At 52.1% G+C, this 26,890-nt stretch overlaps 12 protein-coding genes; 7 read left to right on the top strand and 5 right to left on the bottom strand.

Moving 5' to 3' along the window:
- Positions 1–104: 104 nt before the first annotated feature.
- Positions 105–1,025, bottom strand: RCC_10850 (uncharacterized protein; the record flags this gene model as incomplete). Its single annotated transcript, XM_023776076.1, has 1 exon — positions 105–1,025. One exon carries the CDS (start codon positions 1,023–1,025, stop codon positions 105–107), a length of 921 nt encoding a protein of 306 aa, XP_023631844.1.
- Positions 1,026–2,154: 1,129 nt separating this feature from the next.
- Positions 2,155–3,357, top strand: RCC_10849 (Mannose-1-phosphate guanyltransferase; the record flags this gene model as incomplete). XM_023776075.1 has 3 exons in its annotated part: positions 2,155–2,161; positions 2,214–3,281; positions 3,338–3,357. 3 exons carry the CDS (start codon positions 2,155–2,157, stop codon positions 3,355–3,357), a joined length of 1,095 nt encoding a protein of 364 aa, XP_023631843.1.
- A 1,163-nt stretch (positions 3,358–4,520) lies between these two features.
- Positions 4,521–4,962, top strand: RCC_10848 (uncharacterized protein; the record flags this gene model as incomplete). XM_023776074.1 has 2 exons in its annotated part: positions 4,521–4,572; positions 4,631–4,962. 2 exons carry the CDS (start codon positions 4,521–4,523, stop codon positions 4,960–4,962), a joined length of 384 nt encoding a protein of 127 aa, XP_023631842.1.
- A 2,719-nt stretch (positions 4,963–7,681) lies between these two features.
- RCC_10847 (related to dolichyl-phosphate beta-glucosyltransferase) lies at positions 7,682–9,026 on the top strand (the record flags this gene model as incomplete). XM_023776073.1 has 3 exons in its annotated part: positions 7,682–7,801; positions 7,864–8,628; positions 8,682–9,026. The coding sequence occupies 3 exons, from the start codon at positions 7,682–7,684 to the stop codon at positions 9,024–9,026; spliced, it is 1,230 nt and encodes a 409-aa protein (XP_023631841.1).
- Positions 8,912–10,339, top strand: RCC_10846 (uncharacterized protein; the record flags this gene model as incomplete). XM_023776072.1 has 6 exons in its annotated part: positions 8,912–9,087; positions 9,240–9,305; positions 9,362–9,559; positions 9,610–9,676; positions 9,729–10,037; positions 10,100–10,339. The coding sequence occupies 6 exons, from the start codon at positions 8,912–8,914 to the stop codon at positions 10,337–10,339; spliced, it is 1,056 nt and encodes a 351-aa protein (XP_023631840.1).
- Positions 10,340–11,716: 1,377 nt separating this feature from the next.
- Positions 11,717–13,462, bottom strand: RCC_10845 (uncharacterized protein; the record flags this gene model as incomplete). The annotated part of the gene is made up of 1 exon (XM_023776071.1): positions 11,717–13,462. One exon carries the CDS (start codon positions 13,460–13,462, stop codon positions 11,717–11,719), a length of 1,746 nt encoding a protein of 581 aa, XP_023631839.1.
- Positions 13,463–14,258: 796 nt separating this feature from the next.
- Positions 14,259–16,176, bottom strand: RCC_10844 (uncharacterized protein; the record flags this gene model as incomplete). XM_023776070.1 has 2 exons in its annotated part: positions 14,259–14,594; positions 14,647–16,176. The coding sequence occupies 2 exons, from the start codon at positions 16,174–16,176 to the stop codon at positions 14,259–14,261; spliced, it is 1,866 nt and encodes a 621-aa protein (XP_023631838.1).
- Positions 16,177–17,417: 1,241 nt separating this feature from the next.
- Positions 17,418–18,980, top strand: RCC_10843 (uncharacterized protein; the record flags this gene model as incomplete). Its single annotated transcript, XM_023776069.1, has 1 exon — positions 17,418–18,980. The coding sequence occupies one exon, from the start codon at positions 17,418–17,420 to the stop codon at positions 18,978–18,980; it is 1,563 nt and encodes a 520-aa protein (XP_023631837.1).
- Positions 18,981–19,164: 184 nt separating this feature from the next.
- RCC_10842 (related to CYB2-L-lactate dehydrogenase (cytochrome b2)) lies at positions 19,165–20,707 on the bottom strand (the record flags this gene model as incomplete). XM_023776068.1 has 3 exons in its annotated part: positions 19,165–19,740; positions 19,795–20,434; positions 20,484–20,707. 3 exons carry the CDS (start codon positions 20,705–20,707, stop codon positions 19,165–19,167), a joined length of 1,440 nt encoding a protein of 479 aa, XP_023631836.1.
- A 358-nt stretch (positions 20,708–21,065) lies between these two features.
- RCC_10841 (related to ketopantoate reductase family protein) lies at positions 21,066–22,153 on the top strand (the record flags this gene model as incomplete). XM_023776067.1 has 3 exons in its annotated part: positions 21,066–21,121; positions 21,179–21,327; positions 21,384–22,153. The coding sequence occupies 3 exons, from the start codon at positions 21,066–21,068 to the stop codon at positions 22,151–22,153; spliced, it is 975 nt and encodes a 324-aa protein (XP_023631835.1).
- Positions 22,154–22,480: 327 nt separating this feature from the next.
- RCC_10840 (related to transporter (major facilitator superfamily)) lies at positions 22,481–24,388 on the bottom strand (the record flags this gene model as incomplete). XM_023776066.1 has 6 exons in its annotated part: positions 22,481–22,666; positions 22,734–23,155; positions 23,229–23,242; positions 23,297–23,697; positions 23,750–24,129; positions 24,187–24,388. 6 exons carry the CDS (start codon positions 24,386–24,388, stop codon positions 22,481–22,483), a joined length of 1,605 nt encoding a protein of 534 aa, XP_023631834.1.
- A 1,060-nt stretch (positions 24,389–25,448) lies between these two features.
- RCC_10839 (uncharacterized protein) lies at positions 25,449–26,357 on the top strand (the record flags this gene model as incomplete). The annotated part of the gene is made up of 1 exon (XM_023776065.1): positions 25,449–26,357. One exon carries the CDS (start codon positions 25,449–25,451, stop codon positions 26,355–26,357), a length of 909 nt encoding a protein of 302 aa, XP_023631833.1.
- Positions 26,358–26,890: the final 533 nt, after the last annotated feature.

The raw sequence follows: 26,890 nt of genomic DNA, 5'->3' as shown, positions 1-26,890 counted from the left end.
GTCATCGTCCATGCCATTTCCGTTTCTACTTAGAGGATTTACGACGAGTTGAAGTGGCCCAGGAACTGACGCTTGTCATGATACTGTATTTCAGGTGACGTTGTTCATCCTAGAACAGACCAGCCTGACCAATCGTCTTTCCGCCACAAGCCAGTCAATTTTCGAATATGCCGCTTGTTGTTCGACTGCGAATGCATGACTGCGACCAAAGATTTTCGTAAACGCTTGTGTGGTCGACTTTCCTCAACGTCTCCATCAGGACGGTGTCTTTTGGCGTTTGCGACCCCCAACGTGATAGGGTCGGGTCTGTTGAGGACTCGACTCCTACGCTGAAGCGAAGCCAGTCCGGATCCCTGCACGGATGACCTTCTTGAAGAGCGCGAATTTCTGACAGCGTTCTGTGGTGGTATTACAGTGGTCGAAAGCTGGAGGTTATGCCTACTGTACGTCGAGGAGAGATGTACACTGTTCAAGCTTGCAACGGCATTTCGGATCATTGCCAGGTTATGATCCCGCTGTGACTGTGATACTGGCGGTGCTGCTACCACTGCCCATCCAGAGGGCACATCCTCGCTTCCATCGCGTAGAGACCGAATCACGTCCTGGAATCGAGGCGATACTACCGCCGCTTGGCTGTGATCCGCCGCGGCATCGAGAATGATGTCCCTCGAATCTTCGATCTCGGGCTGCGTGTGCTCTGTTGATAATGTCAGGCCAGGCGGCACATCTGCCTTTGATGATCTGGGTGCGGCTGCCGAAGTCTCGATGCTTCCATAACCCGTTCCGTCGGAGCTGCTGTCCTTTCCCGGTTTAGGAGACCGAAAAGCCAGGCTGATATGTTGATGGCTACCCGACTCAGTGCCCTTGCGCTTCTTTACACCTTTCAGCGCCGTCTCTTCTGCATGGCGTCGCTTGGTCCCCAACGAAGCGCCTGGTGCAGGTGCTAGTAAGTTCTTGGATGTGTTGACGGTGGACGGATTCTCAACCGTGTCGATCTCGCTGGCTTTTGATCCTGCGACACCCATGATTTTGAAGAAACGGTATTTTTCTCAGTAAGTGGGGAGGCGTGTAGGGTGCGAGCGCATCCACGCCTACTGTCTCGATGATGTCTCAAGTCATTTGCGCCGAACAAAGACAGACAGCACACATATCATGGTCTAACAAACAGATCTCAGGAGCACTGCTCGCATGTCTTCGAACGCAAAATTCCGAATGCAGAGTCGAGTTGATGTTGACGTAGGCGCACGATCTTGTCCAGCTGAAAAATTAAGCGAGAACCTGCGTCGGCAGAATGCGTGCGCGAGATGCTGTTAGATTGAGAACGCGCATGATTATCGGATGGCGGCGTGATTTGCGCAGGGAGTTGCATGAGAGTTTCCTGATGACTGTCGCGTGAAACAGTAGCGAAATGAAAGTGAATTGGAAAGGAGAAGGCCGATGTTCCCATCATCATGGCATCAACCGACAACTGTCCGCTGTACGTCTCTGTAGAGCGCGCTGTGAGCACGTCAAACTCATCCCTTCTCATCGGTCGTCCGTGCTGCAGCTCGGGGGGTTACAGTGCGATTTGCTGGAGCTACGAAGGCCATGCCATACGAATCATTGCCTGCGTGGATGGGAAAGAATAATGTCCGAAGTTGTAGTGACAACAGGCGACCGGTTGGCGATGATCTTCGTGGAGGTTGCACGTGCATGTGCAGAGCCGCTCGTCATTGCCACGCGCTGCCAGATCCGCCACGGGACCGGCGGTCACGATATCGGATGGCGGCAATGTCTTGCGCATTGCACACATGGGGAGAAGGTGTTGTTTGGTCAGATGTGTCGTGCCAAAAGGTTGCGGTATTTGTGAGGCTATAATTAGGGCAGGAACGGAACCTAGAAATTCGAATCGGAAGTGCCACGCATGGACCCTGAGGGAAGAGTTAGTTTCTGGGGAAGATCTTGACAGCGAAGCCTCCTGAAACTCGACTCGGCCTTCAAACTTCGCGCTCTCAAACACACACTGCGCTCCTGAAGTTGACATTGACACTGACTCTCATCTCTGCCAAGGTCTTGTACTCCACCGCAGGACTGCCCCACCTTCGCTCATACCGCCAATAGCGACCACGACCGCAACTTGCACCAGCTCACCAAAACACTCATACCCCCAGCACCATGAAGGGTAAGGACTTGGAGACTACAATTGCCTTGTGCCAATGCTTACAACAATGCAGCTTTAATCCTCGTCGGCGGCTTCGGCACACGTCTGCGCCCTCTCACCCTCACTCTCCCCAAGCCCCTGGTGGAGTTTGGCAACCGGCCCATGATTCTCCATCAGATCGAAGCGCTCGCTGCTGCTGGTGTCACGGACATTGTACTTGCCGTCAACTACCGCCCCGAGATGATGACGGCCGCGCTGAAGAAGTACGAGGAGATCTACAACGTCAAGATTGAGTACTCGGTCGAGACGGAGCCACTGGGTACTGCAGGACCTCTCAAGCTCGCGGAGCGGATATTGGGCAAGGACGACACACCTTTCTTCGTCCTCAACTCCGATGTCATCTGCGATTTCCCCTTCAACGAGCTGGCAAAGTTCCACAAGGCGCACGGCCAGGAAGGCACTATTGTGGTCACAAAGGTCGAGGAGCCGTCCAAGTACGGAGTTGTCGTGCACAAGCCTGACCACCCATCGCGCATTGATCGCTTCGTTGAGAAGCCCGTCGAGTTTGTTGGCAACCGCATCAACGCCGGAATCTACATCCTCAATCCATCAGTGCTTAGCCGCATTGAACTCCGTCCGACCTCGATCGAGCAGGAGACCTTCCCCGCTATTGTCAAAGATGGCCAATTGCACTCCTTCGACCTCGAGGGCTTCTGGATGGACGTTGGTCAGCCGAAGGACTTCCTCAGCGGCACATGTCTCTACCTCTCGTCCTTGACCAAGAAAGGCAGCAAGCTACTCACATCCACCTCCGAGCCCTATGTACACGGTGGAAACGTCATGATTGACCCTTCGGCAACAATTGGAAAGAACTGCAAGATCGGACCCAATGTCACCATTGGACCCAACGTGGTCATCGGAGATGGTGTCCGACTCCAGCGATGTGTGCTTTTGGCCGGTAGCAAGGTGAAGGAGCATGCATGGATCAAGAGCACGATTGTCGGATGGAACAGCACAGTTGGTCGCTGGGCACGGATGGAGAATGTTTCCGTGCTTGGCGACGACGTGAGCATTGGCGACGAGATCTACTGCAATGGCGCCTCGGTGTTGCCTCACAAGAGCATCAAAGCCAACGTCGACAGTAAGTCTAAATTTCCTTCCCCATGGGAATTGGAGCTAACACAAAGACCCTCTCAGCTCCGGCGATCATCATGTAAAACCTTCCACATGCTTTCCCGGCTTCGTTCCGAACTCAGAGCACACAGTTCAGGACACGGCTCCGCAGGCTTTGGATTGGCGACTGAAGGGCACCATGGACTGTGTGGGCGTTCATGGCGTAACTGGGCGCCACATGCGGCCAGGACTGCAGCCCAACTTGCCGAAATTGTACGAGAGTGCGCGCCGCAGAGCCAGATTATCAGAAGACATCAGATWTGGGTGATGGGTCATTGGTTGAGTTGTGCGATGTTGAAAACGCACACTTTTATTGTCGTCTAGCGCGCTGTCCACACCGGTTGAAACGAAGATGAGCCCGTGAAATCACGGCAAAAGATTTCCATGCATGATGAGCTTTGAACACGAAGGGTCCATAGGAATTACCTACCTTAATTGCACGGGCATGCGGTGGATCACACCGTCCGTCGTGCAGCTCGCTCTCACAAATCATTCCTGCAAGCACATCCCCCTCGCGCTTCATTCCGCGTTCCTCGCGAGAAACCGGGCCCACGCAATTGGCCGAGGACCGTGCATTCTCGATCCTCCCGTCACACCATTCATGCATTCACCGGGCCCAATCACAAACCTTCCGTCATCAGCCCTATTTCGCGTTGGCCTGTGTGTGATTCAAGCTCCTGAACTGGTATGGCCAGATCTGGACGCCGCGCCTCCCCGTGCGCAATGCGCCTCCTCACTAAACCGCGCGTGGTGCTGGTTGGTGTGTTTAAACCTTGCTCGAAGAACAAGGAACAAGGAACGCTTGATGCGAGCGGACAGCGAAAGCTAACAATCGGAGATGGTGCTGATGCTGGGACGAGGTGATGGCTTGTTGCTTCTCGGCCGTCTGTTTCCGCCGCCGTCTGCCTCCTGCCGCCTCTCCTACCTAGGCCTAAAATAACAAGCGAAATCCCAGCGCCTTGAACCCTCAGCTGCAGGTGCATCTCCCTCGCATAGGTACATATGCAACGCGGCCGGGCGCTGTCCACTATAACACGCGAGCGCCCTCTCCGGACTTCTCCCACTCACCTGTCCTGTCCATTCATCCCTATTGCTGCACGCTTTCATCAACACCGATGCGTGATGTACCCATTTGCGTTACTGCCTCTGCTACAGCCGCATCGTCAGCATACTGCATCGCYCGACAACAATGGCCACAGCTACTACAATGGACAATTCGCTTTGCCTCTGCTTTCCGTGTCTGATTTTTTACTTGGGTGGCAAGCATTCCCAATCGACTTCTCACAAGTTGTACAACATTATTAACACTTTCCATAGGCTACATTCCCTCCAGATCCGAGGACCAATTCTACCCCACTCTCGAAAACAAAGGATTCTCMGCTAGCGACAAGAAGGCCATTGCAGAGGAGTGGTATTGGGTGTCTTTTGAACGAGAAACCGCCGTGAAAGACTATCTCGAGGGATATGTGACTTTTACCGATGGTTGTTGGTGGAGGCCACCACCTCGACCACCGATGCGAGCACCACCTTCGCAACTACCACAACATCCTCCTGGGGATTCATCTCGACGACGTCCGGGAAGCAGAGCACGGCGAGCATCATCAGTGGCATCTACGGAAGCTTCTTCTTCCTCTGGTCCTAGTGTGTGATGGTTTTGGGACATGGGTGACTTACTGGCGCCAATGTGCAATGAAAGCGGAACCCAGCTGTCAAGACAGCAATGTTACAGTCACGTCGCTATTCGATGCCACCGCGCTTTACGCCGAGCTTCAGCATATCGATCGGGCGTTGACAGCAACCATGCTCCGCAATGACACTGGAACGACTCCACTCCCACTCACCACCGTGGCATCTCCACTTCTACAATGGACGCCCTTGGATGTACAACAAAAGTTTGCTCATCCCTTGCCGGCAGCATTGCACTCCTCTGCCTCACAGGCGCTCTCCACTCGGGACTTACTCATGGACACCTGTCACACCCCTGCTCTTCCAGGAACAAGACTCTCTTCACGGAACAAGGGTCATACCTTGCGGCACAATTCCCCGCCACGAATCGGCACACATTCCTTGACCTCTCTGGTATCCATCCGACGGGACCACACTGGCCACCACACTGTCGGGAGGCCGCGCTATGCAGAGCGACCACCGGGATTTTAGGGGCGGTGTAACGATCGATAAAAGGCATCCAATTCATGTACGCGCGATGAAAAATGTTGGGAATGCAGGTCAGTTTACAAACCTGTGGACGTAGAGAAGCATGCCCTTGCTTGGTCGCAAAACCCACATGCTGATCAGTGATCACTGGCCCCGCCAAGCATTTGAGACTCGGTGGGCGTTTGGATAGCAAAATATTGGCAGCGGGGTGCGTGGTGCAGCATGCAAGGCTAGAGCTTGGTTGCATGCGGTGTTTTCTTTAGCGTCAAGGGAGAGGGATTTCCAAGTTCTATCCAATGATTAACCCCCTGTTCATGGCCGGCTGTACGTTGACGAGCTCTCCACTCCGCCTTGATTCGGCCTTTGGCAGGCTGTCCGTTTCGTAGGTAGATCTTGTACGGTATACGACCACGAATGAGGGATGATTGGGTTGTGGAAAATTCCTCTACTTCTATTGCTTCATGCAACGATGCTCTTCAGTCTTACTGTGATGTCGTCTTGACGTTTCAATACTTAGCTTTATCGTGCGTTTGGTTGGGCCAATCGGGCTTAAGTGGTTGCGTCAACGATGCAATGCAAGAAGATGAGCAGCAAGAGCTCCGACGGGGGGAGATGTGGCCGCCTTTTGCGCTCCCGAACTTTGGTGCAACATGGACCAAAAGTCTACTATACATGCATAGTTATGCAGGGATTCCAGCAGGTCTGTAGAAGGGCCGCAGCGCCGCAGAGCCCTCTGTCAAGCTGACATGTCGGGGAAGTCGGAGGCGCGGGTACTTTTGTTTGGGATAAGGTATGGTGCAGTCAAGCTCCTGTTTGGACCTCTCGTCGTTAGTAGGTAGGATCTTGGTGGTTTCTGGCACGGCGGTTGTAAGGCCCAGGGTTGAGTGGATGCGTTTCATACAGGTACCGCATATCATTTTCCATGATATTTCCCTGTCTTCTCCCAAGCTGCGCGGCAAATACGGACCTGCGAAGCTCGCGGTGGATATCTGGTGGATCCATGGGCACGAGAAATTGTCAGCCTGCAGTCATACCCGGGACTGCGCGCGCATGTACATACACGAATCTTGCGGAGTCTACGGATGCCTGGCCCATGGTCAAGGGAGTGCTGTTGCATGAAGTGTTGTAGGCGAACCTGGCGACGCTGCATGATCGATGATGCACCCTACATGCCTTAGTGTTGCCCGCATGTGGAGAGCTCTGCAAGAAAAGAGCAGGGATCTTGTCTTGTTGGCGTGATGCGCTCGAAGACTACGCTGCACAGTGGTGGGTATAATTGAAGGCAAAGCCTGGAAAGAGTGATGTGCAATTTCCACGTGCAGTTCGCGTTAGCATGAGAGAAAGCGCGCTCCACATTATTGGAATACTCGCGAGCCGCTTTGTCGGGATGCTGAGAGGTACATATGTCGCTGGTGTTGGGATGTTGAGTCTGTCATGTGGTGGGCAGTTGTGAGAATGTTGCGCCGTCGCTCATATTTGAACTTCGAGCTTGATAATAATAACTCTTCCATCAGCATGAACAGGTACATGTAGCGGTTGTAAAGGCCGTCCTGCAAGACTTGGACGGCTTGTCCTTGTACTAGAGTGATCCATATCCATACAAACCATAAGGTAGTCCGCCTAAGGGAAGCACCGTGAATCCCTGTCAATAGTGTTGGACCAATCCGAATCGCAGCGCATGTCGAATGTGGTAGCGAAGTGGACGATAGTGGACTCCTCATTGGCCTAAAGCCATTGTCATCGTCTCGCGTTCTTGTTGGGGCTTCCCTTGTATTGGTAGATATCGATGATGCCCAAGTGAGAGAGCTGAAGCTGGCAAGCTCGAGATTCATCTTCAGGTTCGGCTGAGCCCGCGCCTTGACATCAACAGTCCAGACATCAAGACTTCAATCATCTTAGTCTGTCGAACATCCAGAACGGAGAGTATGGATATCATAATACAAAATTTCATCAGAACATCGTTTGGGTGGTGAAGATGAGTGAGGATCTGAAATGATAGTCGAGCAGGAACATACCTAATTGAAGATCCATGTCTTCGGATCTAGCGCAACGCCAACTGGCTTCACCTGCTCCGAAGCTCACCCTGATCACCAGCATTGGTCACTTTCCCAGGTCATTTCCTCGTCCAGCAGTCCACAATTGCTTCCAATTTTCAATGGAGGATTTCGCCAGACATCCTCGTAGATAACAGGGCGCCCGCTGTACTTTGCACCCATGGATTCTGCCGATTCCATCCCCAACGAAGTGTGGGAAACGCTGGACAGAGCTGCGAGCACGCCCTGGTTGCTATGGCTGGCTTTGGGAGGTGCCGTCGTGGTTGCATCAACGCTTTTGGTATGGACTCTATGCACTCCAGACGATCTAGTTAGAGCTACGACTGACAAGTAATCTACAAGCTTTACATCCTCCTCTACCTCTTTGCTCCCACACCACGACCCTCTCGAAAGTCTGAGCAACATTACATCACCGTAAACGAGCATGGCTCTATATCCGGTCCAAAAGCCTTGCCATGCTGGTATGATAACCACGTGGCTCTCAAAGATATGGTCCGCAAAAAGCAGATCCCCGTGGAGGAATCCTTTCAAATCACCGATGCGGAAGTGTTCATGTCTCTGGTGATCCCGGCATACAACGAGCAAGATCGACTGAGTGGAATGTTGGAAGAAGCAGTGGAGTACTTGGAGGAGCAATATGGTCATCATGGAACCAAGAGCAAGAGCAGCAGCAATGGAAAGCTAMAGGCCAGTGGCATGCAGGGTGATCCGAGGCGAGGGTGGGAGATTATCCTCGTGAGCGATGGCTCAAAGGATAAGACCGTTGAAGTCGCCCTCAACTTTRCTCGAACACATCAGCTGGGCAAGCCTCCGCCAACTCCCAAAGGACCGTGGAATGGCAATGGTACCTCCCGACCGACCACCATCACGCCTGGGGCGATTAGGGTCGTGAGCTTAGAGGAGAATAGAGGGAAAGGTGGCGCGGTCACCCATGGCATGCGGCATGCAAGAGGAACCTACGTTGTCTTTGCGGATGCAGATGGTGCAAGTAGATTCACCGACCTGGGCAAGCTAGTGACGGCGTGTGAAAAAGCAAAAGACGAGCGCGGTCGAGCTGTGGGTGTGGGTTCGCGCGCTCATATGGTCGGTACAGAGGCCGTTGTCCAGGTACGCATGTAGTCTCATCATCCCTCCTTCAGCACCACTAACATCATCTCCAGCGTTCTGCTCTACGCAACCTCCTGATGCGGGCCTTTCATCTTGGGATCTGGCTACTCACAACACCGCGTGTTGCTCAGATCAGAGATACACAGTGTGGCTTCAAGCTGTTCTCACGGCCTGCGCTGCCGTACATTGTGCCATACATGCACTCTGAAGGCTGGATCTTCGATGTCGAGATGTTGATGCTGGCCGAGAGCGCCAATATTCCCATGGTGGAGGTGGCGATTGGATGGAAGGAGGTCGTGGGATCGAAGTTGAATGTCATCAAAGACAGCATAGGCATGGCGGTGGGCCTCGCGCTGCTGAGGGTCGCTTGGGGTGTAGGAGTGTACAGGCGAGATTAGCAATACCAACACCGTATCGCTGTGAGGAGGGGTCCAGCGGGGCGCGCCCGCATTGGAGGAGGTGAGTCCGTGACCTTTGCAGATTCGGGAGGGGCCGTGTTGGTGAGGTCGCTGTTTGTTCGCTTCGTTTCTTGCTCTGGCTTCTTCTCTCTTTGACACCAACACACAGCACGTCAGAACTGCAGAAATGACAGCAACTGACAACCGCAGCAGCATCGAAGACTCCTGGGAAGCCATCGGCCTCTCGCCGTCTCCGTCCACCATGAGCCTCACGTCAAGGTGATGATGTTCTCTGCCGTGCGATTCTAGAGCTTCCTCACTGACCAATCTCGTAGCGACACCGTCGACCACGACACCCCCAACAACAGCGACGGCTTCACCGATGGCGGCCTCAGCGACATCGACAACAGTGACGGATTCACCGACGGCGGCCTCAGCGACATCGACACCATTGAAGCACACAGCGAGGATGAAACTGAAGATGATCGCAATGCATTTACCATCTACTCCACCCCAGGCGGCGTTCCTCCACGGTGAGCTCGCTCTACATAATCGTCCATCAAACTTGCTAATGCTTCTGCAGTGGTAGCTTCAGCACTGAGATCATCGAGGTGATGGTGGGTGCCGAAGACATGGCTGTCACCTACAAGGTATTGTGTCCTGCACCAATGAGTCATTCCCGTACTGACTTCCGGTGTCCAGGTCCACGTGGGCGTCCTCACCTTCTACTCCAAGTATTTCAAGATCCAACTCGAAGGCGGTGTCCAGTCTGGCCGTGGCCGCCGTGCTGCCCTCAAGCTCAAGCTGCCCTTCGCGTCCGCCCGTACGATCGAGGTGTTTGTCCACTGGATGTACACCCGCGACGTCCCAGAAGGCAACTCACGCGACACCTCCTCATCCACCGGCAAGCTGTGCACGCGTGTCTTGTGCGAGCTCTGGGTCTTCGGAAACATCTACGTGATCCCACAGCTGCAGAACGACATGGTGACCAAGATCGTTGAGAGGGTGATGGTAAGCAAGAGTTTCGATACATCATTACGTGAGCGTTGCTGACCATACATGTGTGTATCTAGCACAGTGTGTGGAAAGACTCCAACATGCACGCCGAGTACGTCTACACTCATGCCGACAAGACCGAGTTGAAGGAGTTGGTGATGGACCTCATCACCTTCAGCCTCAGCGTCAAGAAGCGCACGGTCTACAAGTACAGCTGGATGCAGGAGCATGAGGAGGGCCTGTCTGAGACCACGGTGGTGAAGACCCACAAGCTCACGGACCTCGCGAAGTGGGATCTCCGCCCATATCACGTGTAGAGAAGCTCTTTACACTACTGCAAGGGCCAGAGAAAGTGCGAGAGTGGCTTGAAGTGACTGAATAGAGAGTGTGTCAGAAGTCAATAAGGTAGCAATCAAAGAAAATGAGTGAGTTGCTATGAGTTCCATCGTTTTCGACGTTTTGACACATTTCGAGAAGGAATTGTAGGTTGTAGAAACGGTCTTTTTTCTCGGCAGAGGTCGGTTCCTCCACCAGAGTTTCCTTTCTCTCGCGACCGACTCTACTACTCTAGAGGTACTTATGCCGCCAGAGAGACAAGATTGAGTCGAAAGCAGGCCGGAGAACTCATAGGTAACTCGGCGTCTTGGGCGCATATTTCAAGCGAGAAGACCTCACGCCAGAGTGAGATATAGGTCGTAAGTCTCGATGTTTTCTGCTTTCTGCGTTGAGAAATATTCCGCAAGGATATATTGTTCAAATATCGCCATCCTGAACTCAAGTCTCTCGTTTTTTTTTTTCGAGCGACACTACTGATGATAAGGATGCTCGTAGTACTTGAATCCTCGACTCTGTCGAGAGTCGAGAGGTCTTAATAGGTCGGCGTAGATTTATAAATCTGCTGTGTTTAGAAATGTCTCGTTATATAGCTCTCGCGAGAAGAGTTTTAACTACGAAACGCCCCTTTTCTAGACCTCTCTATAAATTTTAAACCGACTTTGCTAAGGAGAAGGATTCTAGTAGGTATAAACAGCGTCGTTATCTTAGAGAGAGTATATTAAAACAGGTAAGGGCGGACCTTAATATCTTATAAAAAATTACTTCGAGAGGACTTTACTCGAAGCGGTCTATAAAAGAATCGCCCCCTATTCTTAGATTTCTCGATTTACTACTAATAGAGCTCTACTAAAGCGGAGGATTCTAGAAGTCTTAATTACGCTGATTCTACGTAGAGTACTTTTGTTCAATAGGGGCGAACTCTACGATTTTCTAAGATTTATGTATAGAAGAGAAGAAAGTATTCGTAAGGAGAATAACCTAAACATTGGGTTTCAGCCTACTACTTTATATATCTCTCCTTCTTTGTCTGATAGTCTAGCCTAAGTAGGAAGAAGTGTCTTAGACGCTTCAAAGGCAGCGACTCCGTCGAGAGCACATTTAGGAAGATAGGGGCGGAACTTGATATATTGTAAATTGCACGCATGGTAAAAGCAACGAGAAAAAAAGACATCGCCGCGAGATATCTTCAGGAAGAACGCCCTTCGCCCAGGGTATCTCTACAAGCACAAAAGAGGATAAGCTAATGGAGTGGGATGTAAAGGTATCAATATCAACGACTACATCGAGAGTGTGCAATGTTGGAAAAAAAGGGGATAGCTATTCCGTCTATCTCGCACGTGAAAGAATTAATCAATCAATCAATCAATACCAACCTCATTCCAATCCTTGACCCGTAATCCCTGTTTCGGCGCCTCAATGATATTACTAAATCTCCCTGCTCTGCCATTTCCTGAATACGGCACTGAAAGACCGTCCTTATTCCTCTTCGCTGTGGTGTGTTTCCGCAACTTCTTTCGAGCAACCATAACAGGTACAGAGCTCTTCGTCACCAGATAGTTTGAGAAACTTCCCAACAATACACCTTTGACTGCGCTCCTTCCTCTCGAGCCAATAATGACAAGTGTGGGCGAGAGAAAATCGATGACCTCGGTGATCATGTGTCGAGGTGATTTGCAGTGAAAGACCTCGACGACAACACGGACCTGTAAACGCGTCTTCCTCAGCAGACGTACGCAGCGCTCCGTGACTCCTTCTAGGCCCTTCCGACGTTCCGTCTCCGCAGCTGAATAGACACCTCGACTTCTGCTTCGTTCTGCGCCACGCGCGAGAGGAGATGATACGGATTGGGTGTGGTTGATGGCAGGCAGACCTTTCACAATCGATGCAGTGTCTTTGACACTGTCCGCTCCATGACCAATCTCAACGCCGCCTTCACCGCTYATAACGGACTCTTCATCAGCGGCATACACCGCGAACAAGGTATCCCCATCTCTCAATACGGTACCAATCGTCCATTCCAGTGCGTACTCTGCTTCCGGCGACATGTCTGTGGCTACAAGATACATACGCTGTCGTTTCCTTCCATCCTCAGCTTCGCGCTGGAAATGTTCAAAGTCGCCACGGATGATCTGACGAATGACTCTATGCGCGGATGGCGTGGAATGGATAGCAGACATTGATAGCGTGAGTTTCTGCGCCGCTCTCAACTCAACTTGACTCTCATCGTCTGAGTGCATGGGACTAGATGCACCAGAGGGAGCAGCGTCAAATGCAGTCGAGGGATGAACTCGGCGCCGACCTCCAGATCTTGACCTGGAGGGTCTCAGTTTGGGATCCGCCWGGAAAGACAGCTTGCTTTGACCTTTGGTCGGATCGGGCTTGACTCCGCCTGCAAACTCAATCACGCTTCCTCGCTMGGAATCTTCGCTATCTTCGCGCACGTTTGTCGCTTTTCCGGAAGTGGTTCGACCGGGTTCGGGTCGTTTCCTACCGCGACCTCGTTGGCTGTCATCTCCATCCGTGTCGTTGTCATTGTCGGCATCGGCGTCACTGTCGCTGTCATTGTGGCGATCCTCGGGCCCAGGCTCCGGATCCTCTTGAAGTCGCACACCGCCATCATCGCTCAAATGTCTGCTGTGGTGACTCTCAGGCACAGGGCTACCCGTCGCGCTGCGATCACCTGCAGTGGCCGAAGGCGCTGGTGATTTTGGCCTGCGCGGATCATTCGGTCCCAGATCTCCGGGAAGTGATGCACCCGGCGCAGGCGACTTCGGTCTCCTGGGATCTTTGGGTCCAATATCGCCTGGTAGTCGTATCTTGGAGGTGCCATAAACGGAGGACATGGCAGTTCTCCGTCGTTCTGGAAGTGGATTTCCTAGCCGATCTGTCCGCGGTCGAGCAGAATAATAGTCCCGGCTAGGGCTCTTGCTATCCTCTGGAGGTGATACAGGGGGTGATACTGCAGGCGATTCCACGCCGGATGATGCTGTAGCTCTATCTGTGCCTTGAGCCGACGATGAGGCCGCAGAATTGTTGTTTGCCGCGTCGGCTTCATCAACGACCACGCGATTAGGCTGGATCTCGCTTTCACCCTCGTGCGCCATACTTCGGGAATGCTGAATACTCGGTAGTAAAACGGAAAGTTCAATGTTATCAATGGGCGTCGGGGCAACTGCCGGCAAACGACGAAGAGGTGACGGAGGTGCAGTTGTTTTCGGTCAATATAAGGCAGGTCTAGCGAGCCGAATTCTTGGCATGCAGACGCCGTCGTCATCATACATTATCCCCAAGCATTCACATGCTCATCGATGATGAGGCAACTCATTGAAGCGGCCTTGGTCAGAATAAGTTACCATGTTGTTGAGATACAGGCTACACAAGGTTCGATACTAAGATCTCAACTTTACTTGCTGCCTGCGAAGGTTCATTTGCCAACGGTCGCAAGTCTAGATGCGACAGTGACCCGTTTGATGCAGCCCACAGCTTGCTTCTGACGAGGCTTGATTTTGAAGCAGCCCATCACTGATCAGCCCTTGTGGTCTGTAAACGCTAACATGTTTCGACGCACACAGTGATTAGACCGGATCATCCATTGATCCGAAAGCTGCAACAGTGCCTGATGCGTGAATAGCGGCTCATAGCAACCAACTGTGGATGTGCTGAGATCCGCTTTTGGCAATATGCGATTCAGGTTCGCCCGATATGAAAAGATGAGGGTGAGAATGCAGCGCTCCGAGGAAGAGCGATGATGTGAAGCAGCATTTGCAATCAACCTCGTACCGCGATATCCATCTTGCCCTACAATTTCGTATCTCCATAGGGTGGGTTAGACACTGATTCGCCCAACGATTGTTTGTTGTCAGAGACCCCTGCTACCGAATCGTCTCCGGTAATCACGTTTCATCGCTTTGGGAACCATGGATCTGGACTACTCGCGCGCTCAGCGCTTGTGCAAGAATTCACAGGAGGGCGCCGGACCGTTGGTGAGGCGGTGGAATCACTTGGTCTTTGTGACACTGGTGTTGCCCAAGGCAGATGATCCGCGAGCGTACCCGCAGAAGCCTGTGAATATGCCGGGGTACCTGACGGCTTCTCGTGTGCCGTCCACGGCAGTCGATTGCCACCGGGAGTGAAACTGGTAGGATCGGTATCGTATGGAGCGGCGCCTTCGTAGACACAGTCCAGCGCGCCCAGTCCGCCTTTGATGCAAGCCGTACACGGTTGGCCTTCATCGCACTGTATGGTAGGTCAGAATGGATCAATGTCTATTGGTCGGTGCTTCACCAACCTTTCGTTTCCCACTCCGGCACCGCTCGCAGCTTGTCCTCGCTCGCCTTTGTCTCTGCATCAGTTCATATCCAGTGGTAATGGCGGGACTTTGACCCTCGCCCTGGTACATTGTAGCGGTTGGAGCATACGTCGTCACTGGTAGACCAGCCGGGGCTGAATTGCCGACAGGTTTTAGAGTGGTGAAAAGGCCCTGCGCTTTTGGATGACTGCCAGCCGGCTGCCCTGATACCTTTTGTTTGAATGGCGGCTTGTGCTGTGTCTGCGCCTGCTGGAGCTGCGTCGGGGCAGCGATGTGCGTAGAAGGTGTGTGGTTCTTTGATGGTGGGTATGGAGGCTGATACGGCGCGGGATAACCGATGTTCGCTCCATTTTGCTGCCGATTGTTGAGAGGTGGCGGTGGTATCTGCCACGAAGGTAAATCGTATGCTATCGGCGCTGGCATGTGAGATGGGTCCTGTCTGCTAGATAACTCGCCCACTGCGGGTGTCTTTGCGCTCTCACTCTGCGATAGAAGCTCCATAAGAGAAAGTGGCTTGTCGGGAGGACTCCTTGGGACGGGAGGACTCCTTGGGAGGGGAGGGGCTGATTCACGCTTTCGCTTCAGAGGACGGCCAATGTTCGAGGACTCCGGGCGATCTACCATGGCGAGCGCAGAGCTAGCATAGTTCTCGGCCTGCAGCGTAGCCAACAGCCCGCCGCTGGGCTCTGCCACCAGACTGCTGTCGACAACCTGTGGTAGCAGTGCACCTCTACTCACGAATGGGCGTCGCACTGCAGGCGCGCGCGGCATTTGGGCTCGTTCAGCCACGGTTGGGTGTATAGCGTAATGTCTATAGTAAACATCACAGCGCTGCTTGGAGGTGCTGAACTTGATGCTAACGCTGCCCTTGCAATCATAGGTCGGCTTCCTGGGCCCTCTGCTGCCGACATCCCCTTTCAAATGCTTGATGGTGCGTGGGTAGCCGTTGGCATGTCTATCTTTATTCTGCATGCTRTCCTGACATATGTAGCTGAACCGCGATCCCTCGCCATCTTTGGCATTCCACGCGTTGTTGAAGCTGTAGCGGAAGCCATCGGCCGCTTCAATCGCTTGCATGACACCCCGAGATGCAGCGCGTTGCACAATGGCTGCCTGTTGGGCGTCGGCGACATTGACGATGTGGCCTATAGAGGCACGAGGCGTTTGAAGCCTGGAGGGGATCCCGCTCTCATCGTTGTTGTGCTCCAACCCATTCTCCACCGCTTGCATTTGCTTGAACTCGAGCGGGAGGTCCTGTTCGCCGCCGTCGGCATATGGCCCTACGCCCGGTCGCACCAGCTCCAACACCGCGCCAGCGGACAGGCACAGCTCCAGTGTTGTACATTGCGGCTCATCGCCCTCTGTGGCGGCAGCGTTCTCAGTCCGCAGGGCCTCGGCGAGCGCATCGAGTGTATCGTAAGCGCCGATAGACGATCGGATTCCGATCCCTCCGGGACGATCAAAGGCGGTCCCTGCCCGCGATCCGAATGATACACGCGACGACGACATGGCGGCTCATCACTCGCGCATTAGTGGACCGACAAGAAATGTTGGACTGCAAAGACTGAAGTTGGCATGCACGGGAAGTCGAACATCCTCATCTGCTCGGGCCTTCGGAAGCGTGCCCTAAAGAGACTCTAACCTGAATGGGATCTAATGTCGCCAGGAATTCCCTCCGCTCGGACTGGCCCGCCATCCCGTTGATGCACCATTCGTCACCATTATTAAATAAGACAGTGCAGGTGCATGCAGGTCAACGGATCACATATACATGGGTACCTATATCCATCCCAGCATATCGATGCAACGATGGCAGCGCGAGCCCAGCATCCTCGGTGAATCTCGCCGCATCGCTACCTAAGCTTTGCCCCACACATCCTGGCATTTGTGGGGCTCTAATCAACCTGCCAACTTCCAAGKGACGTGCGGTGCGCTGCCTAATAAGACACTATAGTAGCACTGAGTATATCACATATCATACCTTTTCGCCATCGCGTCTGGAAGCTCCCTCGGCAACGCGGGCGCGATCCGAAGTCCGGACATAGGTATCTTCCGCTGCATTTTGGCGGGGAAATTGGCGTAACAGGCGCGAACGACGATCTGCCGCCATCAAACCTACACACTACATGCCGGATTTCTGAAGCCGCGGCAGCAGCAAGCGTTTGAAGATACCAGGTACCTTAGGTAGGTGCTTCACGAATCGCCATCTGCCGCCTGCCACAGCAGCTTGCCAAGCAAGACCCACGAATGTCAGTCATGACAGCCAACAACCCGAAACGAACGCGTCGGTGTCGTGGTCGTGTGCCTCTGCACCCTGCGAATGCCATCACATTGGAGCCGATAGTTCATCGTCTCAGAGCTTCTCGAGAAAGTGGGCCTAGGTGGCGCAATGTCCGTGCCATTTCGCACATAAAAATCTCCGGGTTTCGTCAGCATCCCAACATCGCATCGATTGGACGATGGTGTGATCACCACGGTTTGACTTTCCGCCTGGTCCTCGTGCTAACGTTGTCGGGTATCTGMAGGTAAATGGACCGTAGACTGGATCACGAGAGGTGCACTGCGACTGCGAGAACGCAGCAAATGTTGCCGAGAGATGAGGTCTCGGAAATTTATGAGTGGCACAGGGTATATGATACGAGGCTCCAGGAAAGCCATGTATCAGACGGGCCCCGAAACGCAGGCCGGCATTGTTTACCATCCTGTTTATCTGACTCGGGACACTACTGGTCCTTGACCAAGTGAAGATTATGAAGAACGTCCTGCAGCAGCTGTTTTCCAGTTGGAAGAAACACACTCCGGCCTTTGAAAAGCCTACGAAAGAAACCGCTGCTTCCATTGCGGACTCTGGCTATCAAGCCGCTTCATCCACCTCTGGAAGGACTACGAAAGAAGCAGCTGCTTCCATTGCGGATTCTGGCTATCAAGCCGCGTCGTCCGTCTCTGGAAGGACTGCGGGTAACCGCAGCACATACATATCGGACTTTCATACCAACTCGTCGACGTGCGGAAGCCTTGCGAAGCAACGCGTTGATTCGATCTATAGCCTATCGTGTATCGATTCAGATCACGTCACATCGTCAATCTGCGGAAGAACCGTGGGAAGCCGCAACTCATTCCATGAATCCACATCATCGACGTTGAAAAGGGCTTCGGAGCAAGTCAGCATGTTCGATTTCGGCAATTCGGTATACAGTCCATCCATCTGCGGAGGAAATGCAGAAGAAGATAGCAGGCCGGATCACCAACTTGTATCGTCAACATTGGAAAGAGGCGCAGAGAAAGTCAGCTTGTATACTATCAACGAAGACGGCCAATCGAATGCTCCGGTTGATATCATTCTCTTCTGCGATACCGATGCTTCCCTTTTCAAGGCCATTGTAAAGCACCATTCGTCGGAACTGGACGGGACGATCGCGAACGAGCTTGGATATCTCAACTTGCATCACCGACGAAGAACTGAATGCGGGTTGGTCCTCAACTACTTGGAATTCGAGTACTTCAGTAACACCGATGGAAGATTTTATCGTATAACCCGCTTCGATACATTGGAGGATGCTGCTCGGTTCTTGCTTTCGGAACCATACAAGGAAAGAGGCGCAGTACTGGTCTGCCCGGCTCGTGATTGTTCAAGCAGCTGCAAAGCTGACGGTGAAGTCAAGACCGAAATGGCTGTCATGGMGAAGGCGCTGATTCGACACACGCTCGGATTTAGTTGTGTCGCGGTGCTCTTCGATGAACCGTCAATCCTACAGACTCACGATGTTGGTCGCGCAGGATGGCAGGACAGATTGATGAACTTCTCCGGGAATGGTATCGTTGAGAAGGGCTTCGTAACACGAGTCGAGGGATCCTCGAAAGCAATGCTGGATGCCAGACGAGGACAACATCCAAAGCAAAATGCATGGTGGTGTCCGTCACCTGTGGAGCAACTCCAATCCATGCTTTCCTTCTTCCACTTCAGATTGCCACAACGCGATGTGTTCGACGAGGTTTATGCGAATGGCGAGCTCGTCAAGACTCGACACATCTCCAAAGTTCTCACTGCTCGCTTCTACTGCTTCAGTCTGCTAGAAGGTGGATCGTCAATCACTGCATTGACTGAGCTGAAGATCTCGATTGCCGGGAACGTGGTAGCTGAAGGCCACATTGTGGACTCCCCTGGTTCGGTCATTGAGCCGGGCAAGCTTTGTCCGGGTAATGTGCTCGTACTGTTACAGAGTGCCGTCCCTGCGGATTCGAGAGATCAATTCGTCGCCAGGAGAATGGACGGGACCAGTGTTGGAGTTGGGATTATCGTGAGCTGTAGCTGAAAGATGTGTCAGCACAGCGAAGGGCAGAAGGCATCCCACGCAGGTATTGAAAGAGAATGCCGACGACGACGACACCTCTCCGCATCTGTGAATTGCTGGGAGACCAGAGGTATGTTCTGCCGGCCCCGAATATCTGAGACACCGTTGACACTTTTGCCCTCGGCTTTTAGGCATATCCTCCGTGCTACAAACTCGGCAGGCTGACCACCATCTTCTCCAGCTGTTTCGTGTTCACCATTTCGGGCTTCAGCTCTCCCAGATTCCTAGCGCCGAGATACGCCATATTCGTCTGCATCTCCTTTCGCAGGATCTGGATCATCCTCCTGATTCCATTCCTACCATACCCAGACATGCTAAACAGTACGGGTCTCCCGATTCCCACCGCGGTGGCTCCCAAACACAGTGCTTTGAGCACGTCGGTTCCTCGTCGAACACCGCCATCAATAAATATCTGCATTCGATTGCCCATGATATGCGGCGCATACATCCGTACTTCGAGCAACGTCAAAAGAGGAGGCTGAGAAGTGTCTTGAGATCTGCCACCATGGTTCGATAACACGATACCATCTACACCGTGCTCATACGCCAGGACCGCGTCCTCGACGCACAGGATACCCTTGACCACGATTGGCAATCGGGTAATGGATCTCAACCACTTGATGATGTTCCAATCAATGTCAGCGTTGATGAAGGACGTGTTGGAAGCTGCGACTCCCGCGCTCTGGGAGCCCTCCACCACGCTCTCGAAGTTCTCATCGGCCTGTCATGGTCAGAACAAGACGGTCCCAGCGAGACGAATGAAAGGAGCACCTACCTCCATGTCAAGCGCTGCGCGTCTCTCATCCCTTTCCCTATTTCCAGTAACGGGCGAATCCACCGTCAAGAACAATGCCGATACACCGGCTTTCTCTACCCTTWRAACAAAAGCTCTCGATTTTTCCAAGTCAGAATTTACATACAATTGCCAGAAGACCGGCTKGTCTTTGGACACCCTCGCATCCATAATCTCCTCGATCGGCATGGACGAGACGGTATTCACGATTTGAATGACCCCTTCCCGGCCAGTGGCTGCAGCGATCGCACATTCGCCTTCAGGATGCACGAGCTTCCCGAGCCCTACAGGCGATGTATATATCGGGAGACTGGATCTCTGGCCGAGAATCGAGGTTGTCAAGTCGATGGATGGAACGCGACGTAGGATCCGGCCCCTAAGTAGAACACGCTGGTAGGCAAGAGCGTTGGCGTTCATGGTAAACTCGTCGTCTGCACCGGAGGAGACGTAGGCCCAGGCTAGAGGTGTCATGGTCACTTCTGCTGAGGCTTGAAAGTCGGCGAGATTGATCCTGGACCGGAGGGGTGGGAGACTTTCGATCGGCTGTTTTGCTGGTAAATCTGATTCGACAGACGGAAGGGTCGATGGATCTATCGTCCCAAGACGGCATGATGGATCTAGGCTAGAGTATGTCAAATCTTGGTATTAAAAGCGCGGGTCGACCTGCTTACGTTTCTCTTACTAGTGATGCATTGTGAAATGTCGAATACTGCTTTGTTGCATCTTGACCAGCGACTTTGAGAATCACATTGGCACCTCCGGGATGTTCAGACAGGAATTCAGTCACGTTCCAGACGACGCCATCGATGGCTAACCAGCAGGACTCTCGAGTGTTGTTCTGGATAAATAGATCGGCTGTGATGTTGGCCATGTTGATGGTCATCCAAGATTCCATTCAAGGTGTGCGCGAGCAGAGGTGCAGGTGGAGTGTCCAGCCACCTCCTCGAAGATATGTATGATCGCCTGACAGTGGATCTTGCCCGGCAGAACATGCATGTGGTCGGGATAAAGCACACCGGAGCCAGAAGTGGGGGGGTCATTTTTTGGGGGGGTCGGGTGTTGATCTTCCCCTCTCCCTTGTGCGGGAAAAGGCATCTATCGGCGAATGAAACTGAATCGGACATAGCATTGCTCCCTTCCRTCTTCATAGACATATCCAAGAGGCCACTCAACGACAATCTTATAACTACAAACCTCAACAAGACCTGACGAGAGCGAGGAGACGAGAGAGATTTCGTATCCTAGGAGACAGTATGACTACGGCAAAGCCTTCCCAGCAGATCAATGTACTTATCTTTGGGCTCGGAGCGTGAGAATAGTCTTGTCACCATCGCATGATTTCGAATGTACTTCTGACCCTTCTCAGCATCGGAAGCTTTTATGCTTTCATCCTGAGCAAGAATCAAAATGTCACACTCTCAGTGATCGCCAGGTCCAACTACGAAGCAGTAAAGCAGAACGGACTGCAAATTGAAAGCAAAACCCATGGCAATCATAACGTTCGCATAGGTCACGGTACAGTAGTCGTTCCCTCTCGATTCCGAGAAATCATTCACTTACCTTTTCGCTAGTTCTGAAATCGCCTTCCGAGGCTTCCGGCCCTTTTGAATTCATCATATGTGCTCACAAAGCCATCAACCCTGCTTCCGTTCCATCTCTATTTCAACASTTGACAACCGCTCGCACGACTTTCGTCATTATTCAAAATGGCGTGGGAAACGAAGATCCTTTTCGTGAGCTGTATCCCAACTCTTCCATCATCTCCTGCGTGACTTGGGTCGGGGCAGTCCAGAGCTCTCCAGGAGTGATCAACCACAATGGAAATGAAGATATGCAAATCGGTCTCTTCCCAAACCCTGAACCCGCACAAGATGAAGAACGACTAGATCTCTTCGCATCTCTCCTTCGCCACGGCGGCACAACCTTCCAAATCTCCCAAAACATTCAAAAGGAACGTTGGGGAAAAGTCGTCTGGAATGCAGCTTGGAATCCTCTGACGACATTGACAGCTGTACCCGTGCAGAACTGGCTCTCTTCTTCGAATGAATCTCTGAATGTGACGAGGCAGCTTATGCGGGAAGTGATTGATGTTGGGAAGAAATGCGGCGTACCATTGGGATACGAGCTTGTGGATCGGTTGATTGAGAAAGTGCTTGCTATGCCGTCGCCGATCTTCAGCAGTATGTACGTGGATTCGACAGAGGGGAGGGCTTTGGAGGTGGATGTCATACTGGGTACTCCGATGAAGAAGGCGAGAGAGTTTGGGATGGAGGTTCCTGTTTTGAGGACGATTTATGCTTTGACTATGGCTGTTAATCAGAGATTGGTGGCGAGTGTCTGAATCTAGACGGCGTGGCAATGAGGAGGATTTGGTTGGCCAAGACATATCGTACCCTATGTACTGATGTTTTTACCCAAGTAGTTGGACATGGAGTTACCGGAGCATGCATCAGAGTCAGTCACTCATTCCGGCATTACTTTTGAGGTCGCTAGGTCCGCTTCGCGGACGAAATCTCTGAAGGCATAGAAGAACATACTCAGAAGCCCGTATGCAGAATATTCGTAGTTGATACTTCGCACACTTCCGGGGTTCCTCTGTTCTCTCGAAAACAAGACTTCTCAATGCGTTGCCACTAATCTAGCATGCATAATTTGCCCGATTCCTGACCTACAGTCCCGAATCCACAGAGGACGTCGAGACCTTCTTTGTGCTGGCTTTTCGTGGATTTTGCGATTCGAAGATGTCATCGAGTTCCTCAAGTGTCCTTCCTTTGGTCTCGACGAAAAAGAAATAAATGAAGACGAACTCGAAGAGGTCCCAGAATACGAAGAAGACGTAGAACCAATAGCCAATCTGTAAAAGAATCGTCAGTCGTTTGGATAGACGGGACGAGAGCGGAGGATTGCTCTGAGGAACCTACATTCTTCAGTGCGACAGGAGCCGCGAATGTATTCACAAAACCCGCACATCCAGCGGTCAACTGGTATATTCCCATACCCTTCGCCCGCATATCGTTAGCAAGGACCTCGCCGGGATATATCGGCTGCATGGAAGTAAAGGCGAGTGCAAAGACCGAGCCGAAGATGTAGATGAAGGTGATGGAGGTAATGGATGTGACTTGGCTGCCAGTTTGTTCGAACCCTGCTGCGGTCCCGGCTGCGATGGCCAGACAGATGGCCATGCCGAGGGTGACTCCCAACAGCATCTTGCGACGACCAATAACATCGTGGAGTCGGGCTCCAATCATTGCTGGGATCCAGCCACCGACGGCATATATGATGTTGAGGAGAAGCTGGGTGCTTGGCTTTGTGATGCCTACGAAAGCTACGAGACTTGGAAGGTCTGTGACTGTGTCAGTTCAAGACTCACATGGCGCAGAGATGTGGTGTGGCTCGACTATAGGATGTGGACTCACAGTATGAAACGACGCTATCGGACCGTGGGTCAGTTGGTTGTCATCATGTATCGGAAGCAGTGACTTACTTGTTTCCAGAGAACTGTCCAAACCATGCAAAGGTCATGTTCAGCATCATACGATAACGCCTGGGTCCAGTCTTGAAGAGACCTGCTACATCAAAGTATGTCTTCCACGACATGACACCTGCTTCAGCCAGGGCTTGACGTGCTTCGGCAATCTCCAAATCTACAAGAGGATGATTGATCTGCCCGTCTGCATGGAGTTCTGCTGTTATCCTTCGCGCTTTCTCCACCTCATTCTTCGCGATCAAGTATCTTGGGGACTCAGGGCAAAGCCAGATGAAGAGAACTACGATACCTGGACAGACCATTTGTAGCCACAGCGCCAGTCTCCACGCGAGAATGTTTCCCATTGGACCCCATCGTCTTTCAGAAGCGTAGACGACTGATGTTGCGAGGATCGATCCCTACTGAACGTCAGCATGCCACTGGAATATAGCAGCAATGATTGTTACATACGAGGTAATACAGGGTGTTATACATTCCAGCCACTGTTCCGCGATACTGTGGAGGAGCTATCTCGATCAGATACAACGGAGCGGAAGTGGAAGCCAGCGTCGAGAAGAACGACAGGAGGAATCTCCCGCCTATGAAAGCCGGGATCGTCGTTGCAATGGAGGTGACGATAGTACCAATACACACTCCAAAGCATCCGACGAAGATCGGGAGACGTCTTCCACGCCAGTCCGCTATCCATGTGAAGAGCGCACCGGCCATCTGGCCAACATTGAAAATGGCAAAGACAAGGCCGGTCCCACTGTTACCTTCGGGAGGGAGGCCGTAGTAATCGATGTAGCTGGGAACAGCATTGATGGAGCCCATGAGCGATCCATCATAACCTGTGATGGGTCATTAGAAGGAGATGCTGCAAGGTCTTGAAATTGTCAAATACTCACCATTCATCGTCGAGCAAAGATACACTAGCAGACAGATTGCGTACAGTCGGAATGCACCACGGCTCCATGGACTCAGGGGATGTTTTTCGAGGATCGTCTTGAGAACTGCGTGGCGGTCGCTGTTGTTATCAAGGGCCGTCGCGAGATTCCTCGCTACATCTACGCTTTCGACATGTTCTGAGAATGGTTGTTCTTTCTCCATGGTGCGTGAAGTCAACAAGAGAAGAATATCGTCTGGATGCTTTGAAATAAACTCGCCGAACGATCGTGGTGCTGTGTATCTCCGGGATGCTAGCAACTGATGATCTAAATGCAAGGATGCCCCCGACCTTTACGCACCATTCGGGGAGCCAAAGCTGTCGTCTCAATGGAGCACGGATTACTGTCGAGAGTTTCAGGGTCTAGAAACCTGCAAGGGTAGGTGGRAAGTGCTCAAAGGCCTCCTCCTCTTCTTAGCGCTGTGTGTCACAAATCAACTTTCTAATCGGCTTTCCACGATCGCGTGCCCTCATCTCCGCAACGCAGCGACACAGATCCGCAGTAGATCAAACATTATGCATAAGTTGAGTGCGTGGCGTCCACGTGATAAATTACCCCGGATCTACCTCGACCCAGTCCGGAGCAACCAGCTCCGTGCTCTTTTCGGCTTCTTGCCAAACCTTGCTAGCGACAGATTGTGTACTTCCTAGGGTCAAGTTCTCAACCCTCGAAAGATCTTGGATGTCATTGAACTGATCAGCTAATATGGGCGCAGTGAACCGCCAGCAACACTCTAGATAGCACGCAGTTGCCCAATCGAGCTAGCGCCGGGTGATCCCTGTCAGCATGTCGAAGTGAATGTTGCACATGGTTGYCGAGCTTCTTGAACAAGACCAAGACGGCGTTTACAGCATTCAGAATGCAGATATTGGACGATATTCTCAAGTTCGGGATTTCTGGTGAAACGAGCACATGAAGACGTTTCCCTCAAGGATGGAGAGCTCATCGATCATTTCTGGATCACACTCCAAGGATCCGTTCGAACATTCTGTGCCAAACTTCGACTTGCGAGATATGCGAGAGTTTTGTGGCGGAGCTGCCATGGCTGTTCCAGCTCGAAAAGAATCGTGGGTTTAGGGCGCAGCATTGACGTCACGGTATGATATGGTATGAGTCTTCGTCTTGAAGCCCGGTATATCACAACGCATACCCACACCCACACGTAGTTTACTCGAGTCGTCAGATTCCTGCATTCAAAGGTCTGATTTTACCACAAGTGCAAGATGACAGACAACGCAGATCCCAGCTTAAATGCTTCGCAAGAAGACCATACGTCCGCGTTACTTCAACGCCAATCAGAAGCACTCTGCCGTTTTCTCTCCGACCCTAGCATATCGGCATCCGAAGCTGCACAAAACTTGACAGCACCGACTCTGGGAGCTCAACGCAAAGCAAAATCGAATCATGAAACCCTGTCTGACGGTTCAAAGTTGTGGAAGGATATCGCCAATGCCATTCGGAACCAAACAGATCAGAATGACCGACTCGTCGAACTTGTGCGAGAGATTCAGAAGATCTCCGACGATGACGATACGTTCAAATCCATGGCTGGATACCATATGTACTGGACAGAATTCGCCTATGATTTCAAAGTCCCTCGATCCGATGATGCAGACCGCGAAGCCCAGATGCAGGGCTGGGTGAACATGAATGCATTCTGTGCTAAGCTCTCCAGGAGTAGAGTGCCGGCGTTGGACGAACGTTCCCGTTCAGCATGGGTCATCAAAGAAGCGCTTGAGAAAACTCCCTGGGAGCAGACCTCGCATGCTGATTTGGAAGAAATGTTGGAAGATGATCCGGACGATGAAGTGGTGGCTGAAGAGGTTGCTTACGAGTACGAAATTAGAAAGATTACGGTCCTTGAATATTGGATTCCGGCGGCAGCAGCATGGATGAAGAATGACAGTCGGGGAATATATGAGATGGAGGGTAAGATCTCGATTGCTGATGATGAGGGTTGGTATCCAAGTAATTGGACTGGTCGTAGAGGTTGGTCGAAAGATCGCTTTGCTTTCTGGAAAGATCGATTCAGAACTATTAGCGATATCGAGGAATTGAGCGAGTCGACCAGGAGAGAGGCTGTGGATGCTGCTGAGTGTATGGAAGCGGTCATGAGAGGAAGTACGAGTTGATTCATGTCGCTCGTCCTGTTGGATTTCCTTGGATATATCGCAAGTAGACAGGACTACCGATCAGCCGATGCCATTTTCTTGAGACGAATGATGCTTTTCGATGGTTAATCCGGCTTATACACACCGCGCTGCATAGTACATATGCTTCTACTCTGACGTCAAACAATGAAAAGAGGCCGATAGTGTCTATGTAGGAAAGATTCCCATGCAGTGTACTCGTTAGCATTCCTCTGTCTCGTGTTGCCAAGATACACGTCATTCAATTCTCTTTTCCAACCACCACAAAGGCGAGAGAACATGGCACTTGCAACTTTTACAGCCATATATTTAGTGCGTATACGAGACTCCAGCATGGATCAGTCTCAACAATCGTGTTATGTATTGATGCAGTTGGATTCCAAGAAAGTAAAGACGCATAACCGTCCGAGGGAATGGATTGATTCGACAAAAGCCCTGTCCAACGACGAAAGACTGGACGGGATGTAAGATGTTTTCCCAGCTTTGCTGCTGTCGCTAGTTACAAGCGCTTTGTA

The sequence above is a fragment of the Ramularia collo-cygni genome, assembly GCF_900074925.1.
Source record: "Ramularia collo-cygni strain URUG2 genome assembly, contig: RCC_scaffold25, whole genome shotgun sequence".
Lineage (NCBI taxonomy): Eukaryota > Fungi > Ascomycota > Dothideomycetes > Mycosphaerellales > Mycosphaerellaceae > Ramularia > Ramularia collo-cygni.
This window is presented reverse-complemented; position numbering and strand designations above follow the sequence as displayed.